The sequence below is a fragment of the Bubalus kerabau genome, chromosome 1 (assembly GCF_029407905.1).
Source record: "Bubalus kerabau isolate K-KA32 ecotype Philippines breed swamp buffalo chromosome 1, PCC_UOA_SB_1v2, whole genome shotgun sequence".
In the NCBI taxonomy this organism is placed as follows: domain Eukaryota; kingdom Metazoa; phylum Chordata; class Mammalia; order Artiodactyla; family Bovidae; genus Bubalus; species Bubalus kerabau.
Window position 1 is genome coordinate 195,255,105 of NC_073624.1, and position 21,739 is coordinate 195,276,843.

A 21,739-nucleotide genomic window follows, 5' to 3' on the forward strand; every position below is an offset into this window, starting at 1 on the left:
ATCACTTATAAATATATTTAAATTCATTTCAACCTTATGATAGCTTGAAAAATAAAAAATGGTTACAGATGCTTTGTAACTCCACCCCCTAAGAGGTGGAGTATAAGGAAGCTGGACTTGGTTATGATGCCTTCTCTGTCTGGAGAGACATTAGCAAATGTGGTATAACCAAAGGTTTGAAAAGCATTTGCATGTTGGGGCTTGCCCTGTCTTTTACAGCTGTTGAGAAGCCAGTTACCATGTACAGAAGCTCAGGCTAATGTGCTAGATTACTGGGGACATATAGCTCAGTCACTCCCATCACTCAGCCAAATGCTAGACACGTGAGAGACACAGGAATTCCAGCCTCTAGTTGATCTGCCAACTGAATACACACAGACCACCAGAAGAACCACCAAGCTGAGCCCAACCCAAGGAGTCAAGCAAGAAATCATCAGCTAATAAATAAATGTTGTTTTAAATCCCTAAGTTTGGGATAGGCTTTTTTGTTGTTGTTGTTTTATACAGCAAAACTAACTGATACAAACCCTTACTCAAATATATGGCTTCCATATATGTCAATATGTGAACATTCATAGAACTCAAAATTTACCTAAAGATACTATAAATTAATAGTTTTCATTTCGTTAGTTATCTCATTGATTATAACAAAGGATTTTAGGATAGACATCATGTATTATGCAATAGCAAGCTACACTCTTGTCTGACTAAATGGTAGGCTAAACTTTGAGTTAATACAAAGATACTATGCCTTTTGGTTCAAAGGAACTTTGTGTTTTCAGGAATTTTATATAGAAGTTTGAGATTTAAGAGTAGAACGGTGGCTCCAACTATGAATTCAAGAAGACAAGAGTCATATAATCAATTGTCAACTGGTTTTAATAGGAATTTGTACAAGTTAATCTTTTAAAATAGCTTTTATTATTTAGGGAAGCACTTCATAGGCTAACAGTCTTTGATCTTCTGATTATTTGTTATATTATTAGACAGATTTTAGTGTTCTTTTGATCTATGTACCTAACAAATAAGTTCATTTACTTCTTTGTTAAAGCATATGTGTTTAGGTACACATGACCTATGTCAAAATTATACAGTATTGACATCAATCAAATAACTGTCAACTTGTACCCTGCATCTACTATTATGATAACTAATTTCAGCAAAATCAACATTTCCTCTGCTTCTCCAATTCTTCTCAAAGCAGAGATCCTTTGTATAGGTTTATTAATCTATTTGATTTCAGACTGTATCTACATTCAATGAAACAGCACACTGGCATTAAAAAGTCCTTAGCTATTTCTAATGAGAATTACCTTTCGTTGGGACAAACCTTACACTGCAGGAAAGGCAGCCAAAATTCAACACTGGAGAGTTGAAAAACAACCAAAATCCTGTAGAGATTATTCATTTTTACTCTCCAAATGTTTATTTAACCTGTCCTGTAAAGATGGTGATGTTTCCCAATGAAGCAGGCCAGAAATTGACTAAAGAAGCTTGCTAACTGCTGGAGACACATTAAGAGTGCACTTCTTTAATATGCCCACTAAAATGTATTTCAATGCATGCACACACACTGTAAAGTCTTTTTTTTTTTTTTTTTTTTTGCTCCCAACAATGGTTTAAAGAAGAGACCAACCACAGGCTTCTATTTACTTTTAACTTTAGTGCATTTGAGATTTAATGTGACCACAAATTGTCTTTCAGAAGCATAAATGAAGTAACAGCTGTGCTGAATGCAAATAAAGGTAATTCTGGTATCATCTGAACTGCTATATAATGTACCACATTATAGTCAAACTCAACTTTTCCAGCAGTATGTAAACGAGGCCCAGAATTCTAAGTGATGTGTATCTGGTCCTTGGGGGAGGCAGAGGAAGAAATGGTTGGAAAGACATTTTCAGGGGCAGACAAAGTACAGTAAAGTGGGTGGGATTTTGGTTTCCTGTTCTTAAGTTCTTCAGGAGATTTTTGAGCCTTTAAAAGACCCCTGTGAGTTCTGTGTTCAAGTAATCAGTTCTGAACACACATCTCACATGTGACAACCACAAGTGAAGCACTTTCTCAAAACTTCCACACTTCCTGCCTATACAGACATTGAGTAAAGAGGCTGCCATGAGAATCATTTTGTGATGGTTCTACATACCCAACTGCGCTTAACCTATGTCTCTCATTGCGTCTTGGCTGCTAAGGGAATGTCACAGAATCCCTCTCTTAGGGAAACACTGTACTAACCTCAGCAAGTTTACTTTTTTCCAGTGGTCATTAACAGAGAATAGGATTTCATATCCATCCACAGCCATAACAACTTTAGCACTTTTGACTTGGACCACTGGGTGTAAAAGTCTTCCATATACTGAGTGGTTCCTGCCCAGGATGATCCAGAGGCAGGAAGGGTCTCAGGATGGGAATATCTCTGCAGATCCCTCCTTCTAAATAGTCGATAGTGTGTGTTAGTCACTCAGTCGTGTCTGACTGTTTGTGACCCCATGGACTGTAGCCTGACAGGCTGCTCTGTCCATGAAATTCTCCAGGCAAGAATATTGGAGTGGGTTGCCATTTCCTCCTCCAGGAGATCATCCTAACCCAAGGATCGAACCTGAGTCTCTTGCATTGCAGGTGGATTCTTTACCATCTGAATCATCAGGGATCCTGCAGTGAAAACTTTAATAGAACACATCACTCCAGGGGCAGCTGACCCTCACCTGAGAGTGTTGTCCACATGGCAGGGACACCGCTTGTCACATCTGATGCCATAGAGTCCTTCTGGACACAGGCGCGCTTCACAGCGGTCACCAGAAAAACCTGCTTCGCAGAGGCAGGAGCCACTCACATGGTAACACTTTCCTCCATTGACACACTGGCAGGTCTCCGCACAGTGAACTCCGTAGGTGCCAACGGGACACTCATCCTGGCACCTGTCGTGCAGGAGATGGGAGTGTAAGGTTAGTCAGTGCCTTGTGAAAATAAACAGTAGGTTCAGATAGGTTTTGTTGTATACACACTTAGATCCTTTTTGGATTTCATATTTACTTAGTGATTGTCCCATCATAGATATGAAAAGCATTAAAAAAATTATAATAGTAACAGTCATATAACCTGTTTAAAGAAATAGTAAAATCAAAAACAAAATGTGAATTTGGGATGGGAAGCATGTTTTATACCTAGTCCTTGCTAAAGGTATACACAGCACTTTAGTAGATACCAGGAAAGAGAGAAAATGAATTGCCCAAGTGTGAGCCCCAGCCCATTATTAGAGAATTAAAACATATGCTCTCTCTCAAAAAATGAAGTAATGCCATTTGCAGCAAACATGGATGGACCTGGATATTATCATGTTGAGTAAAGTAAGTCAGAGAAAGACAAACATCATATAATACCACCTATATATGGAATCTAAACAAATGACAAAAATGAATTTATTTACAAAACAGAAACAGACTCATAGACACAAAAAACAAACTTATGGTTACCAAAGTGGGTAGTGGGTAGAGGGAGATAATTTAGGAGTTTGGTGTTAACAGATACACACTACTTTATTCAATATATGTAAACAACAGGACCTACTATATACAGCATGGGGAACTATACTCAGTATCTTTTAATAACTTAAAATGGAAAAGAATCTGAAAAAGAATATGTATGTATAACTGCATCACTTTGTTGTTCACTTGAAACTAACACAACATTGTAAATTAACTATTCTTAAATAAAATACATCCTTTCCCCATTTCAAAGTGAAAACTTTGGAGCAAATTCGAAACAAAATGTTAATTCTCTTGGCTTTTATGTTGATGTTAATTTTTAACCTCAACCACGTGTCTATCTTTTCAAAGCTGTATGGCAATAACTGCTCCTTATTCAGAAAGTTTTGCAACTTGACAAAGAAAGTCCTCCTTTGGGAGGACTTTGGGAAAATCTGAGCTATTGAAATCAGGTGTCCTCAATTTCAACCTGGGAAACTCCTGCCAGGAGGCTGTGAGTTCCCCGAACACAACATTATTATTAGGTGGGGTTTTGTCCTCTTGGGAAGAAGGGCTACCAAACAGCAAGGAAAAAAAAAATCATATCTCAAAAATCCACCTTTTTTTCTTTTAAAAAATGGCCTTAGATTGTGGCATGAGGATATGCTGTGGGTAAGTCAGACTGGGTGGGAAGCCGAGTTGCTGGAGGGACTCAAGAAGAGAAAATCCTCATGGCTCCTTGGAGCGTATGCCCTGCTATTGGGCCAGCTTTTTCTTTCTGACCAGGCAAGGTGACTTGATAGGATTTCCCACAGCAGAAGGAGTGCTTTCTGCCAAGGGAGAGGCAGCCGGAGTCTTGCTTAGCCAGAGTGCGGCCACAAGCAGAGTACTCTTTGTGAGTCTCAGCAGCCACTTCCCATGTGGCTCTCAAGTCATGCCAGACCCAGAGTCAAAAATGTAGGTCAGCACTGCATTTTTTCAGATGGGTACAAGGCAAGCAGCAAGTGCACGATAATGAATCCAAGCAGACTTCAAAGCAACAGGAAAGGGGCTGAAAAGCAAACATTTTCCACAAGGCTTTGCATATTTTTAATGATAGGGTGTGGGGACTAACAATACCAGGACTGGATAGGATTCTAGTTTAGAGCAGAGGATAAATCTTGAGAACCCTTTGATATTTTTCTGGTTAACTCTGGCTCTGACATATTTAGGGAAAAGGGACTCTTGCAAATTTGGTTTCACAGACTGTAGACTTTTTTTCAATAGGCAAAGTCTTCAATTCAATCACTCGACAATGCATTAGAGTTCTGGAGTAATTGAACTAAGTTCATTTAGCATAAAATCAGATGTGTGTTGCAAAGTTACACGAGTATACCTATTTTTAGACCAGAGTGTTTTTTAAAGGCACTCTATTTTTAACTTCTAAGCAGCTTTACTAAGCCAAGTCACTTAGTTTACTCCCCAAAATGTAAACTTTAGAGAAAGAAATGCTGTCGGTCAATCATCGGGCCTCTTCATGGCTCCGCTAAAGGTTGGCAAGACGGTTTGGCAACCTGTCCGTCCAGATGTCCTTGCAAGGCAATACCAGAAAAAAAGAAAAAGTTATGCTTAAGGTAAATCATATTACTAAAAGAAACCCAAATGCTACATTTTGGACTCCAGGATTTTAACTTGGGGAAAAGCACAGCTCTAAAAAAGGGGAACGGAAGAGCAATGGGAAGCACGGGAAAACGTCTGCCACCAAAGACAGGGGAGCGTGTGACTATTCTATCCTATCTTGGCAGAGACTTCCTTCTCTCTGAGCAAACAAAATCCGTAATAGCTGGGCATGACCCAGATTTACCTTTCTAACCTATAATTAAACACACTACTAAGTTTGTGTTTTAAACGGCAAAAAGCCATTCGAATTTTTCTTACGAAAGTAGTCAGTAAAGCTTGGTTCACCATCCTGCTTCTTTTCCATCAGTGTTGCGCTTGTAAGAGAATCCTGTTAGTTGCCACCTACCACACCAAAATGGTAGGATATCTTTCTAGAAGTAGATCTTTTCCATCTTGAAAATAAACACAGTGGTGAAGTAGATTACACCCTTCTCATTGGCTGAATTAAAAGTCTTTGTCGAGCAGTCTTACCTCCCTTTTGGGCTCATTTTTCTGAAAGAAACATCATTTCTCAACAAATTTTATGCCCTCAATGTTGCTTTTGTGGTCCCATGTGGAATAAGAAAAGTAATCTTAGAAGTCACTAAAAGAGGAAATACTTTCTTTCTTAAGAGATGGCAGAGAGACAGGTAAAAATACAGCGATAAATACTGGCCACAGTAGAAATATGAAAATATGAAGTTCCTATTTTATTTTACTTTTTTTTAGATTTTTTGAAATAATACCCTGGAGTTTGGAAAAACGGACACACATTAAGTTGTGATAATCTGGTAAGACATGACACTAATGCCCAAACCAATGAGGGTCACAGACTTGTTTGCCTATCATTTTGATTATCTCATTGCATCTCACTGTGAACTTATAGAAAAGAAAGTGCGTTAGCATGGAAGGGGTGCCAGGTCCCATTTTCTCCTTTGTTCTTTTACGTATGGCCTTCCAGAGTGACCACAATAATTGGGCCAAAGCATGATTTACTGTGAAAGAATCACATTCCTCATCAGACCGAGATCAATAGATCAGCTGCCTGCCTTTCAAACCCCTGAAACTGCTGCTCTTGGGAAAATATTTATATAAAGAACACTGGGAAAGAGTCAGCTTTTCCTGCATACTGGAAGCAGAAAAGACTGCCTCTGTTGAAGACCAATTCTGCATCCCCCCAATTCCTGTCTATAACTCTGGACTTTCCCTCCTTTGGCCCACATTCTTCTTCACTGTGAGGGTGGTACAGAGCACAGCATAGTGTAACATTCTGGGGCTTTCCTTTAACAGAGTCCATGATTGATCCACAGACCTCTCCACCCAGCTAACACGTAAGAGATAACAATCACGTACATGGACTCACGCTAGGCCATCAAAACCCCAGTGCAATGATGCCACGACAACCCATCAGCATTAAGAACACTCTTTCAGCCCCTTCAGAAGGAGTTCTGCGAGGATCTGAGAGCCACCATACTCGGCTGTGCCACATGACCCTTCCTCACCACACTGTCCTCTGAAACCATCCCACAAACCCTACAGCCTATCATGTGGGCAGCCCATGAGCTGCTCTGTCTGCCTACGAGGTGCCTGTCTTGTTTGTTCTGTGTCCTCTCTGGCTGGGAGAGCCATTCCCACATCCGGGGTGCACTCTGGGCCAGCTGCCTGTGGCGGTACCTGCTCCCCTCTGGCCTGACCTCAGGGGTCATGTTTCGCTGACTTCTCAAAACAGGGGAAAGGGCAAGACCCTTGGCCCTTGGACTGCTTTCCCCACACCTCCTGCCACAAATGGTTGCATAACCACTGTTTCTTTCACGATGACAAATGTGCTTGATGTCATTGTGTTGTGAGTCTGTGTGTTTCCATGTATCAGAGAAGAATTGGAAACAGGAGTCATGTCATCAGTTCATCAAAAAACAAACAAACAAAAAACAAAACAAAACACACACAACCGTTATAAAAACAAGTTAAGAAGCAAGTTCCTTCTTCACTTTCCTCTCTTACTCTGGCTCTTTGCCTGCCTGGCCTCAAATCAAAAATTCACCTGAAAATTAGCTGTTATCCCCTTTCCCTGTGTTCTAAATGACTATAAGCCTACCTGTATGTTTGCTGATTTTATGTTCCTTGAATTTGAGACTTAAATCCAGACAGGGCAAGAAAACTATTATATTTAAATTTTTAGTGTCCAAAAATATTACGCAGAACTATTACTTAGGGTTCTGCTTGGTCCCATGCCTCTCTTGCCCTGATTCATCTTTTTATATTAAGACTTTAATACAACATGGATCCAGAATTCATCTAACAACCTCATTTTCCAAAATACAACCATAAACCAGGAAGCAGGCACAAAAACTTTCTGAGTACCCCAATTACATGTTATAGAAACCATGTGCTAAAGGCGCCAATAATTCATAACATCAAAAATTAAGGAAAATACACAATTGTATTAATGAAACTAAACTGATATTACTAAAAAAGTTTCTAATAAAAACAGGGATTTTTAAAAAACTACTCAAAGATGAAAAAGACCATCTACTAGAAACCAGTAGCCATTTTCAATAAAATTAGGAAGAAGATAGGAATTCCCACTTTTATCTATATTTGTCAACATTCATTTAGAAGTTTGGGCTTCCCTCATAGCTCAGTTGGTAAAGAATCCACCTGCAATGCAGGAGACCCTGGTTTGATTTCTGGGTCAGGAAGATCCACTGGAGAAGGGATAGCCTACCCACTTCAGTATTCTTCGGCTTCCCTTGTGGGTCAGCTGGTAAAGAATCTGCCTGCAATACAGGGGACCTGGGTTCGATCCCTGGGTTGGGAAGATCCCCTGGAAAAGGGAAAGGCTAGCCACTCCAGTATTCTGGCCTGGAGAATTCCATGGACTGTATAGTCCATGTGGTCCCAAAGAGTCAGACACTACTGAGCAACTTTCACTATTCCACTATACTATTTAGAAGTTTAAATTAATGCAATCACTCAAGTAAATGACACATTACAAATACCAAAGAGACTAATTTATCTTTATCTGTAGATAATAAAATAACCTTCAGTTCAGTTCAGTTCAGTCGCTCAGTTGTGTCCGACTCTTTGTGACCCCATGAATCACAGCATGCCAGGCCTCCCTGTCCATCACCAACTCCTGGAGTTCACTCAGACTTGCGTCTATCAAGTCAGTGATACCATCCAGGCATCTCATCCTCTGTCGTCCCCTTCTCCTCCTGCCCCCAATCCCTCCCAGCATCAGAATCTTCTCCAATCAGTCAACTCTTCGCATGAGGTGGCCAAAGTACTGGAGTTTCAGCCTTAGCATCATTCCTTCCAAAAAAATCCCAGGGCTGATCTCCTTCAGAATGGACTGGTTGGATGTCCTTGCAGTCCAAGGGACTCTCAAGAGTCTTCTCCAACACCACAGTTCAAAAGCATCAATTCTTCGGCACTCAGCTTTCTTCACAGTCCAACTCTCACATCCATATATGACCACTGGAAAAACCATAGTCTTGACTATATGGACCTTTGTTGGCAAAGTAATGTCTCTGCTTTTCAATATGCTATCTAGATTAGTGTTTGCTAAAAATAACATGAGAATTAAATAAGAAGTTTGGTAGAGTGACTAAATAAAAAATAAATATTCAAAGGCAAGATTTTCTTTATCCAGAAATATCCAATTAAAACTTAAATGGGATTCTTCAAAAATTATAAAATATTTATAAATAAATTTCCTAAGAAAGTGTGAAGCCTAAATTGGAGGGGGAAAACACCCTACAGTATCTTTTTTTTTTTTTTTTTAAACTTTACATAATTGTATTAGTTTTGCCAAATATCAAATCTTATTAAAAGTGATAGACCAGAATTTTAGAAAGAAAAAAATTAGAGAGGAAGGTTAAAGGAATTTTTAATTCACAGATATCAAAAAATAATGATAGCTCATATTTATACAGTTTCTAGATATCATTCAAGTTAATCATCACTAATATTTATACAGTTCATAGAATCATTCAACTATAATAATAGCTAATATTTGGAAGATTTAGCACTGTTCTAAAAGCTTTAATGTACTCATTTAATTCTTAACAACAACCCTAGAAGAAAGTACAATTATTGTTTGAACATTATAGATGAGCATATTTCCAAGGACAGAGGTTTCAAATTCTTTGTTTGGGGCTATTATATCTTCTGCCTCTCAAGCCTCTTTCTCTAATTTTACAGACACAGCTAACAAGCTTGGTTATCAAATCTTTCAGGATACAACAGATTAAAGAGCAAATTAGAAGCTGTAGGCTGAACAAAGCACTCTGGGTAACACTTTACCACCTAACACACAAAACGGACAAGCTGTGGATAGAAAACCACACCCCACACAAGCATCAGGAGAGACCTGTAAGTCCCACCGGGTCTCACTCCTATCACCACCACACAGTGACACGACACATATTCTTAAGGGTACACAGTGTCATAGGAAGGTAACTTTATGCCTGACATATATTTTAAAAATAATAAATCTATCCGGAAATCTTTAAAATGTTAGAAGTGTTGGGGTTTGAAGTGGCTGCCCTAATCACTTAACTGTGTAGAACTGATCCATCATGGGTTTCTGATATTTCCTCATTTTTTAAAAAAATGCTTTCTCTGCATCTTCAATTCACCACTGTTGTCAGTGGTCCAGTTGCTATGCACTGAGTTGGGAAGGAATCTGTCAGATACACTGATACCTTAGAGATGCTTCTGGGAAGATCATAGGATAGTCACAGACAAATGGTAGTAAATGCACTCCCTGGATCCTCCCAGCTTCGCTTCCACGCAATAGTCAGAGAGGCACAAGGCTGCCCTTACCTTTCCCCTGTGTACCCGGGGCTGCAGTGACATTGGCCTGTGGCAGCGTCGCATGTCCCTCCATTATGGCACTGACATTCTTGCGAACAGTTCTTTCCAAAGCGACCCTCGGGGCAAGGCTGGCCACACACTGTGCCCTGCATTCAAAGAGACTTGGAAAATTAGATGGGCCTCCAGCCGGGGAAGGGTCAGAGAAGAGAGAGAAGGGAGAAAAGAGAGGGAGCAGGAAGGGAAAGCAGGGTATGGGAACGGGGCTGCGCAAAGATTAGACAAAGGAGATTTTAGAACACATAAACTCTGTTTATCACCTCAAAGGTGTTAGAAATTCTAAACTGACTTATTTTCTTAGTAAGCCTAAATCTTCAAGATACATGCATAGGTGGCAGCATAGTAATCATAAGAAATACCTATGTTAAAAAAAAATACAGTCACCTCAAATGATTATGGGAACCTAAGGAATTTAGAAATCCTCCTAAGTGTTCTTCCTGTGTCTTACATGTACAGTAAGTGAACAGCACTTATTGAGCATCCATTACATAAATGATAACATCTGGCCCAAATGGAATATTCAAATATTTTACCATATGTTCTAGAGAAAATACACCTTATCGTTGGTTTTATTTCTTATAAGCAAGCATTAGAAAAAGGATTGACATTTTGTGTATCTGAATTAACATTAACATTGCCTAAGAAATACTTCAACAGCAACAATTCTAGACATTTTATTTTGGAAGAAAAGACACTTTTACTTTCAGCAGGTTCAACAAACATTGCTGGGCCAAGATCAATAGGAAAACTAATTTCCTGGGAGAGAAATCGAGAGAGTAACTTGGACACATCTTCTCACCCTAGAGGCTGTCTGTCTTGTCAGATATTGTCATATTTATTCCAGCCCTATGTGGAGAACCATAAGATACTTGACCAATAAGTCAATGGAATACTCTACTATTTTCTACTTCCTTTGGCTACATAACTTGGCTTTGTAGTTTATCATGTATTTATTGGAGTTACTATTACATCAAACAAAATAACCCCAAATAACAGGGATTTTTACAATGTTTTTAACTGTTGGAAGCTGTTGCTTTGTCCTCCTTCTCTATAAAAAAAGACAGACTGTGGGCACTCTGAAATTGGAGGCTGGCGAACACCAGATGGTTTTGTAAATGTTTATTCTGGATAGCATAAGAAAATGCATTTCCTCTAACTCCTGGCTACCCACAAAGGCAGTTGGTGTGCTAATTAAGTCTCCTCTGGTGGTTTCTAGCTATCTACCAACGAGAAAAGTTCTTCCAGAATCTTGGAACTGAAAAAGCCTTTGAGAGATGATTCAAATCAGTGCTTAAGTGAGAATCATCTATGTGCCAGGCATCGTGCTAAGCTCTGAGAATCAAAGATAAAGTCACAACCTTTAATTAGCTCACAATATGATGAGGGAGACAGATATGAAAATAGCTCTAACCCCTCATTCTAGCACAACATATTAACATGACTAGATGAAATAAATATGCCAAGGGTCAATCCATGGTAAGCCAGGGTTCTGGTGAAAATTCTCACTCTCTCAGGAACTACTCACATTTTGTAATGGTCCCACATAAGCTTTAGAGATGCTGTTGAAATACTGTTTGCAAAGAAAGATTAATGTGAGTCAATAGCTTTAAGTAGAATATTATTGGGCTTCCCAGGTGGCTCTAGTGTTAAAGAAGCTGCCTGCCAAAAAAAAGAAAGAAAGAACCCTCCTGCCAATGCAGGAGACACAGGATACATGGGTTTGACCCCTGGGTCTGAAAGATCCCCTGGAGGAGGGTAGGGCAACCCACTCGAGTATTCATGCCTGGAGAACCATGGAGAGAGGAGCCTGGTGGGCCACAGTCTATACAGAAGCAGAGAGTCTGATACGAATGAAGTGACTTGGTATGCACACAGGACATTATTAGTTGAAATATATACTTGTGTATGTGGAATAGGAATACATAGCCACCTATGAAAAGCACCTAGGATTACTGCCCAAATAAAATGCTGCAAAGAGAAGTATAACTTGGAAGCTCAGCTGCACTTAGAGAAAAATGACCTGAAACATTCAGTAAGAAACATCCATCGAGGTAGGGGTGCAGAGTATACGGGAGGCTCTGCTTGGCTGATGGAGAGGGCCATATGTCCACCTACTGGGACTCATGGTCCAACCTCGTGGTCACCAGCATCCTACCTCATGACCACTCCAACCCAGAAGAAGAAGGCTTCAACCTCAAGATGAGGCAACTCTACAGACAATGTCTACACAAAAATTCTGCAAGTAATTTTTCTACGGCTCCTCATGCAAAGAACATGGAGCTCCCTGGACACTCTGCTACCTCAGCAAAATCCATCCCTTGCCGAGAACCAAGTAATGACCAGTGTTTGCAAAAGGCTGACTATAAGAAATAAAAGAAGAGAAGGAATCAAAGATATTTCAGCATTTCTACTTTGGGCAACTAAGAGAGAAGTGTTGGTTTGCATGAAGACAAAAAAAAAAAGTAAAACCAGAATCACCTTAAGCAAGTTTTAGGTGTATGACAAATTTGGTTCTATGAACACTGACTTTGACAGGCCTGCTTCCAGGTCAGTAGTTCTTCAATAGCTTCTCTATTTGCCTCACCATCAGGCACTCAATAAAAGGCCCCCTTGCACTGACTCTATTGCTCCATGGAGTTTCTCCAGGCTCTGCTTCCTTGTCTTGTCTGCTTATCATTTCCAATTCTTGCTTTGGGTCTGATATTTCTTTTTCACTTCTCCCAGTGGTCTTACCATCTTGAACCCAATCTTACTTCCCATGATTCTGACTGGAAGTGGACTCCAAGTCTTCTTTGTTCTATTCCTACAGCAAGGGCAATCCCATGTCTGCCTCCTAAGGCTCCAGCCTAGGCATAGTTCAGGCAGATAGTGACCCATGTCTTTAGGTGAAACTAGGGTGGAGAGTCTAACAACACAGTGACAAACACACATCTGTGTTCAGGTCAGAGAAGGTCAAGGCTGAGAAACATCAGCTGATGATTGTTAAAGCAATGGATCTTAATGAGATTTCCAGGAAAGATGTATCATGAGAAAAGAGAAAGACTGGCATGAAACACAGGAAATAAAATGGTATATAAAAAAAGAGGGATTAGGAAAAGAGACCTTTAATAAGAGAGGTAGGAGAAGGGGAGAAGTGGAGAACGAGATGAGGAAAGGGAGGTGGATGAGCAACAGAGTCAAAAGCTTTGGAGGAACAAAGTAGAATGAAGATGGAGGAGTTGGTATTGAACCTAGCAATTACATCACTTGTACCCCTGCAAGAGCAACTTCACCACAGCTCATGGAGATGGCAGGTAGTCATGAAGTAAACTGCTGTTTTGTTTTCTGTATGTTAACGAAGGAAACAGACATTGGTCGTTCACTCTCCTGTCTTCAAGCAGACTTTTACAGAAACCAACTCAGAGAAACATGAACCAATATTATTGCCTGATTTTAATCTACCTAATAAACCAGCTTTGACATTGTGTATTCCACGTAAGATTAAGCCTGTGAGATATTACACAAAGAAAGAGTATCATAGTCAAAATTTGGGAAGTGTAGTAAGGTACAGATCATTACACTAAAGACTCTGAGTTCTTCAATACTTGGAAAACTTGATTGACCTCAGTGAGTCTCTAGATTCAAAGACCAAATAACTTTTTCACACAACACTTAACCTGTTGAGAATAATGTTCCCAAAGAATAATAATGATCCATAGAACATAATTATGAAAGTGCTTATTTGAATACTTACCGTGTTTAACAGCTTTTGCTGTCATGTGAAAGGTGAGATATTTCCCTTTTATATCCTGAAGGGAGATGCAGGACAGATGACCTACTAACTTTTCCATGAGGACCCTTAGTAAATTTCAAGTTCAGGATTTAATCACCTTCTGCCTTCTCTGGACTAAAAAATTCCTCCTTTGAAATGATCAGATATTTCCAATTTTGAAATTTTTATCCATGGATGTGACATTCTTTTTATTAAAGTTCTCCCCATGCATTTTCACTCGGGTATCCTGAAACAGGGGGCTTTGGCAGGTGGGGAGGGATGCTTACCAGCCAACCAGCAGGACAAGAGCACTCTCCAGTGACGTGATGACATACGCCTCCATTCTGGCAGGGGCATCTCTGCTCACACTGTGGTCCATGCTTGCCAGGGGGACAAAGATCCTCACAGCTGAGGGATTAACATGTGACAAAGGACATCATAGTTTATCCCAACCTACAACCCTTAGGTTCACAAACACAGCAGCACCCAGGACCCTAAAAGAGACAAGCTCCTCTGTTCAATATTGTTCGTTTCATTAACATCAAGAGCACCAATCATATTGACTGGAAGGGTCAAGGGGTCACCTACTCCTTCCCTTTTGGGGGGATATTTTCTACTGAAACCATTTCAATTTGAGAAGAATCTGTCCTATCAGAGAGATGACTCTCACTGGCCACACACTCCTTAGTGACAGGAACTATCCATGCAACTCTCAAAAAGCCCATGGGTTACACTGGAAGTGTACTTGGTGTGTTTGTTCTAATCTCAAAGAAGAATGAAACATCTTCACATCACCTAATTCCATATTCCTTGTACTCAATTTTTAGCATTCTCTTCTTCAAAATGATGAGCCTCCTCCATATTATATGAATATACCTCTTACTCTAAGCCTTTGTCTTTTTTACTCTCCTATAAAATTACTCCAAATTTCTCAAAGCCTTATTCAACTAGGACCTTGATAAAAACCCATAAAAGGAACATTAACAATTAAATAGTCTGAGATGCTCATCCATTTTTCTGAAAATCAGGGCTTTCTTGGCTAATTCAGTTTTTTCTTTAGCTTTACTTTACAGCCCTAACTCTGTCAGCAGGAAACAGCTACCTCATGAGCCACATTTTTTTCAAGTTTTAGTTCTGTGATTTATAGGTGTGATTTTCTCAGAAAGGGAACAAGATTTTTTTTTAATCTCACTTTTTGGGGCAAATTCTGCCTCTTAGTCTATTTGCTAATACAAGCAAACCAAAGAATGCCCTTCCCACAAAATAAAGAAAGTAGTAGAGACAAGGGCTTCCCTGGGCGCTCAGCTGGTAAAGAATCCACCTGCAATGCAGGAGACCTCGGTTCAATTTCTGGGTCGGGAAGATCCCCAGGAGAAGGTATAGGCTACCCACTCCAGTATTCTTGGGATTCCCTGGTGGCTCAGACAGTAAAGAATCCGCCTCCAATGCAGGAGGCCTGGGTTCCATCCCTGGGTTGGGAAGATTCCCTGGAGGAGGTCATGGTAACCCACTCTAGTATTCTTGTCTGGAGAATCCCCATAGACAGAGCAGCCTGGTGGGCTACAGTTCATGGTGTCACCAAGAGTCGGACACAACTGAGCAACTAAGCACAACACAGTAGAGATTAAGTACTTGCTTCTATGTTTTCCAGAAAGAACTAAACTGTGTGCACATACACTACACAAATGTGGTACAAGTCTTCACAAAACAACACATACATATCTATGAGCCTTAAATAACCCTGCTAACCTTTGAGCATAAACTATTTCTAACATCTATTTCCTTCTGTAAGTCACTGAACGCATCCTCTTTTATCCATCTAATTAACTGCCACACAGAGCAGAACAACATGGACCATTAATAGCCAAAAGTGTAAAATGAATGCAATCCAGGGAGTATCAAAGTGTGAAATGAATGCAATTAAGGGAGTGTCAAAGTGAAACCCAAATCTGCCCCAGAAACCCCAAATATTGCTACTCAACACAACATCCAGGCCCCTCTATCTCTGCTCTGCCAAAGGAAGGCATGGAAGCTGGTTCTGAGACCCTGACAGGGCTCTAACGTTCAACAAACAGCAGGAGCACCTAGCGGCCATCACTGCCTGGAGTCCTGTCCCCTCAGTAACTCCTTAGGCAGCCAGAGAGACAGAAGTACAGGAATATGAGGCTGGCAGCAGCAGGAACAGAGAAGGTGGGCGGGCTCTGCCACGCTGCCCAGTGGCGCATCACTTACAAGGCTCCAGTGTATCCGGGTGGGCAGCGGCACTCGCCCGTGACATGATCGCAGGTCGCTCCATTCTGGCACTGGCATCTCTGGTGACAATCGTTACCGTAGGTGCCCTGCTCACAGCGCTCCTCACAGCGCCAGCCCCGGAAGCCCGCAGCGCAGTGGCAAGCCCCTGTGATGGGGTTGCACAGTGCCCCATTTTTGCACTGGCACCGGCTGCTGCAGTGAGGCCCCCAGTGATCACCGTCGCAGGCTGAGGTTGGGGAAAGAAACAGTGGAGGGCATCAGAGTGTGGGTGTGGATAATGGCAAGCTCTTCAGTACCAGCTTTCCTCTCCCCTTGCAGACAGTGGCTGGATGGCCCCTTTATCACCATTTCTCCACTGAGCATCAGGGCTTGGGTACACACCTATGGCAATATTTCACTGGTGCTCAGCACTGGACCACTTTCTATCACTCCATTTCTCAAGCATCGCTTGAGGCCTGTGCTCAGCCTGCTCCCTGCACCTGGAGTGTGTGTGTGATGTGGGCAGAGTCACTGGCTAGGGGAGGGTGTGAGCAGTTGTGGGCAAAGAGGAGGCTGACTAGGCAGGTGGGAATGGTCAGCTTATGCAAGGGTTTTATACACATCAAGAAGTTTGGATTGTATCTAGTTGACAGAGGATTGGTAATAAAGGATTTTAAGCACTGAGGGTCAATGGAGATTTGCCTTCTAGTAAGATCAGCTGCCTACAGCATGAAGAAAGGGCAGGAAGGAGCTGACAAGAGACAGGAAACCGGGCAAGAAGCATGGCAGTCAGCGGCTTAGTGACTCACGCAGTTATCAGAGGGACAAAGAAATGACCCACATGCAGTCCACTGTGGAGTGGGCTGATCCTGCTAGCTATGGGCCTGGGCCGAGCTCCCGAAAAGGAAATTGATGTGCTTTCATGATAAATCAGTCAAAATATGTGTGATTGGGAGGTAACCAGAAAAGGCAGGAAAAAAAAAAAAACTGACTAAAATGTTTAAGTCATTGACTTATTTTAAAAATATAACAAGCCGGAACCTGAAAGTGGACAGCAAATAAACAGATAAGAGGTAGATAAAACCAGGAAAGACAAAGGCAATAAAAAAGCATTTAAAAAACTTGAAGGTGCATTTCCCAAGGAAAGGAATAATGGCTTTGATTCAAGTCAACGAGCAGGAAGAAGCAGAGAAGAAAAAAACTTCAGTCGCAAACATTCTAAAATTTATCAAGGGTGACAATAAGCAAAGTCTACCCTTAACATGCATTGCCTAGTCAGTATCCATTTATTAATTAGATGCTATAAAAATCACTGGGGAAGAAGTACCCTGCCTAGAGTTCCTAGGATAAATTGCCTTTACGATAAAACAAAGTTTCATTTCATAAAAATTTTGTAATGTCAGATACAGAATAAACTATTAAAAAAAAACAAAACTAGGCACACAGACAACAACTTTTTAGACTTGCAGGATTCATCTTCCAGTATTAGAACCTACCTTTCACTTCATAATATCAAAAAATTTAAATGAATAATTCTGTTTCTAATGAGTATGGCTTTAGTCTTATTAGTACTTTAATAAACATACTTTAACACAATTAAATAAAAACAGTGAGAAAGAATTATTGAACCTAAAGCAGATCAAGAAAGCAATTACCTAAGAACAATCTTCTCTCACAAAATAAGATTAGGTGATGGTTCCAAGATGAGATTTCAGCCTAACTATTATTCATATGAGTAGTTTTTTTTTTTTTTTTGCCTGTGGATATGGACAACACTCCTTTTTCTTTCAGTTTTAATTCTTTCAATCTAAGATCCATTCTTAAAAAAATTACATGGTGTGTTTCTTGAAATCCTCCCAGCTATCTCAGTTGGAAAGGAATCTATCTTGTTCCGAAGGTTCCCCCAAAGTAAACAAGTCCTCTGTAACTAGCGCCCTGGTTCATCAGTCCTAAGAGTAAGGAAAATCTTCATTCTATGTAAGTCAAAGCCATTGTTCTATAATTTGATCCTCCCGTCCCCCCACATCTTCTTTACAGTATAGTCAGTCTAGTGTAGCATTGCTCTCTATATTATAAATGATTTTACTCCTTAAATGCAAATACATCCTTGACGCCAGTATAGCCCAAATATATACTAAATACTACAACTTCAACACTTTGATGCATTTTTTTAAAGTTTATTCAATTTCACACATTTTCTCTGCTGAATCCTCTCCAAAATGTCCATATTCCTTTCAACTTCTGGGAACCTCATATTAAATTAAAGCTCCATTTTTCCTTATGTATAATGGAGAATTAATTAATTGACACAAGAAAACAATGTAGCTAATAAATCTACCTTGATAAGGATATCATGATCATGTTAAAAGAATTAAAACAAACAAACAAAATAACAACTCATGAAGGGTGAGAGTCCTTTCCCCTCACTGTGAAACTGGGTTAAGGGTGGGCTGGAGCATATTCATTTTATAAAGTATATTTTACAATAAGAGGTGAGTGGTAGGAAGAAACCAAGTACTGAGGGGACAGAGCTGGTCTCTCCTCTGCTTCATAATCCATTTATTTACCCACCCTCTTCAACAGCTTCTCTCCCAGCATAGCAGTCAGGCAGATATCAGTTCTATTATGATCAGACAAAAACAAAACTCTTAAGATATCTCCTTGTGGTAGAAACAAGTTTATAGCAGAAATTGATCACTATCAGCATCAATCCAGCCACCCACGTAACACAGTAGTCAAGAGACATGAGTTCGATCACTGGGTTGGGAAGATCCCCTGGAGAAGGAAATGGCAACCCATTCCAGTAATCTTGCTGGAAAATCCCACGGACAGAGGAGGCTGGCGGGCGACAGTTGATGGGGTAACAAGGAGTCAGACACGACCAAGTACACACGCACATCAGCATCAAAGAAAGGGTTAAAGCATTAAAGAAATATAAGAAATATTATCGTGCAGACATGGTTAATTTTCTGGCTGTGTCTAAGCATTGTGGCATGCTTTGAAGTGACAGCTTCTCCCCTCGGGGTTGTATTTCCCTAAAAAAGCCATTGATACATATGCCTCACAATGTGAGTACGAGGCACCAACATGGACTCCGTTGGGAGGAAAATCCACAGACAGAAGTCTACAGAAAAACAGACAGGAAGTAGAGTAAGTAAGATACAGAAGCCTGGCTTGAATGTAGGCGTCACTGCGACTTCCTTTTTTCATTTGTCAGATTTAACTGCTTCAGTACATCCACTGTTAAATGTACCCCAGTGAGTTACACAGTTTATCGCACAAAAGCCAGCTTTCTTCCCTGATTACTACATACACAAGAGTATGTTGAGTGTCCCGACAAGAGGCAGAATTTGTTCCTTATGTTTAGTGCCAAGCTTGGACAATTATCCTGAATTCAACTACTGCATTTGGAAAGACAGTTTGAAGAGGGTGAACTCAAATTATCTGGCATCTTTTAGTTAACATTTCACACAAATTTCAAGAGGCAAATGTTTCACTCATCAAGAAAAAGGGACTAGGTTGGTTTCTTCCACTGACAACCTTTTTAAAAATATATGTATAACTGAACTACTGTGTTGTACATCAGAAATTAACACAGCATTGTAAATCAATTATACTTCAATAAAATACATTAAAAAAGATAATGTAGTTAACATGGAAATAGCTTGAATAGCCTAACAGGAAAAGGTAAATGAACAAAATTTTGTTTCAGATTAAAGAAGGGGGTGATGCCTCCTTTACAGCTCCTGGTTTCAGCTCTTATTGTGCTAACAGCTAGAAAAAGGCTGTCAGATGCCATGTGCCCAGATTCATGCAGGTATTTCAGGAGATAGCTTATTGAGGGTCTCAGTATAGACAGCTTACTCTAAGAAGCTCTCATAATAAGTTAAACAAATAAAAGGAATTTTAAACTACTATGCAATATCAGAAGTGTACAGTCCATGCTACAAACCCTTAAGGACAACTAGTAGAGCACTGAAGAGAATGGAATTACCCCTGGGCCGTTATGGCTCTAACTTCTAATGACCAGAGGTACACTCATGGGCTAGGGACTGAAATTGATTCAAGCTGTATCTTTTAAGTACATGCCTTCTGCCAGGCATGGTACTAGACCTTGACTTCAAACAAGAATAATAAACCTCATGTTTCTACAAGCTTACAGTTTAATGACAAGGTGTCAAGTTAGTAGGCAAGAGCATAAATACCCTGTGATAAGCCGTAAGGTAAGCATATGGACTGGGTACAATGGAAAATGCAGGGATGACATTAACTAGTGTTGGTGAATAGGGAAAGGCTTCCGTAATAAAATGATGTGTAAGATGAGACCTAATGGCATAGTGAATCATATATAGGTAAAGTGCGAAGGATTTGTATGTAGAAAAAGGAGGAACTGCAAGAAGAGGGAGGCTGCAGGCAGTTTTACATTCAGAAAGAATGATACATGCAACAGCCAAAAGGTTTTGAAAAAACAATCATGAATGCTCTCTTGGAGCAATAGTTCTACACTATTACATCATGGCCCTCATCATCTTTCTTAGCTGTGTGCATAACAAAAAGAAGAACAGAAATAAGCAGAGAGGAAGAGATATTAGACATGTCCTCGCCATCAGTCCTCCCCAGCCTGCCACTCAGTCCAGAACCTCTGAGCTTCAGGTACATTCTACAGACCCAATCTGAGATGCTCTCTGAAAAAGGCATTGTGTATTTTCCATGACACTAACTCTGCACTTAGATCACAGTTTTTATATATGTTTGCCTTTTTTCATATCTCTCAAACTGAATTTCACAGATCTTAAGACACACAGATACCCTTCTGCTGCTGCTGCTGCTGCTGCTAAGTCGCTTCAGTCGTGTCCGACTCTGTGCGACCCCATAGGCAGCAGCCCATGAGGCTCCGTCCCTGGGATTCTCCAGGCAAGAACACTGGAGTGGGTTGCCATTTCCTTCTCCTTCTACATCTTATCAAATGTCAGCAGAAGGTTTCATACAACCATGTCCTGGCAGTCACCGGGCTGACAATGATAATGAGAAACATTCTGATTCGGAGATGTTGCTGTTGTTGTTGTTCAGTCGCAAAGTCGTTTCTGGCTCTTTGTGACCCCATGGACCGCAACACACCAGGCTTCCCTATCCTTCACTGTGTCCCGGAGTTTGCTCAAGTTCATGTCCATTGAGTTAGTGATACTATCTAAACATCTCATCCTCTTCCATCCTCTTCTCCTTTTGCCTTCAATCTTTCCCAGCATCAGGGTCTTTTCCAATGAGTCAGAGATATTAAGCTGTGAAAAACTGTGCCCCTGAGTAATGAAGTAGTATAATAATGACAACGAGCTTGATCCTCACAGGGAGGATGATAATAACTCCCTTTCTGGGAACACCAGCACTCTATGCACTACTGTGGGAGTTCAGATACTATGTTTAGAGATTAGCCTGGGAAAGTCTATCAGAAGCCCTTGACTCATAAATTCATCTTTGCGGATTTTTCCAAAGGAAACAAACATAAGTATATAAAGACAACATCAATTCTCAATAGTTAACCCATTAATAATATTTACAAATTGTGCCCACCGATACTGTTGAAAGCACCTGAGACAGATGAACGACCACAGTGTCCCTATGAAGCAGGGACTACAGTCACCCTTATTTTATTGAAAAAACTGACAACAGCTGATATGCTTAAAGTCATACAGGTTAAAAGGAGTGAAGAACAGATCTCTTGTCTGTTTTCCAAACCACAATATTCTACCCCCTCCAAAGCTATAAGGATGTTTTTATAATAACA

General features: G+C 40.4%; 1 protein-coding gene across 2 annotated transcripts in view; it reads right to left on the reverse strand.

The window, feature by feature from the left end:
• MEGF10 (multiple EGF like domains 10) overlaps positions 1 to 21,739 on the reverse strand; it is a 182,341-nt gene that overhangs the window by 45,354 nt on the left and 115,248 nt on the right. For both annotated transcript variants that reach the window (XM_055548656.1, XM_055548645.1), the window contains exons 6-9: positions 15,958 to 16,204; positions 14,013 to 14,133; positions 9,927 to 10,063; positions 2,703 to 2,915 (exon numbers count right to left, since the gene is read on the reverse strand). In XM_055548656.1, coding sequence (XP_055404631.1) covers positions 2,703 to 2,915; positions 9,927 to 10,063; positions 14,013 to 14,133; positions 15,958 to 16,204 — 718 coding nt within the window. The remainder of the gene's footprint in view (positions 1 to 2,702; positions 2,916 to 9,926; positions 10,064 to 14,012; positions 14,134 to 15,957; positions 16,205 to 21,739) is intronic.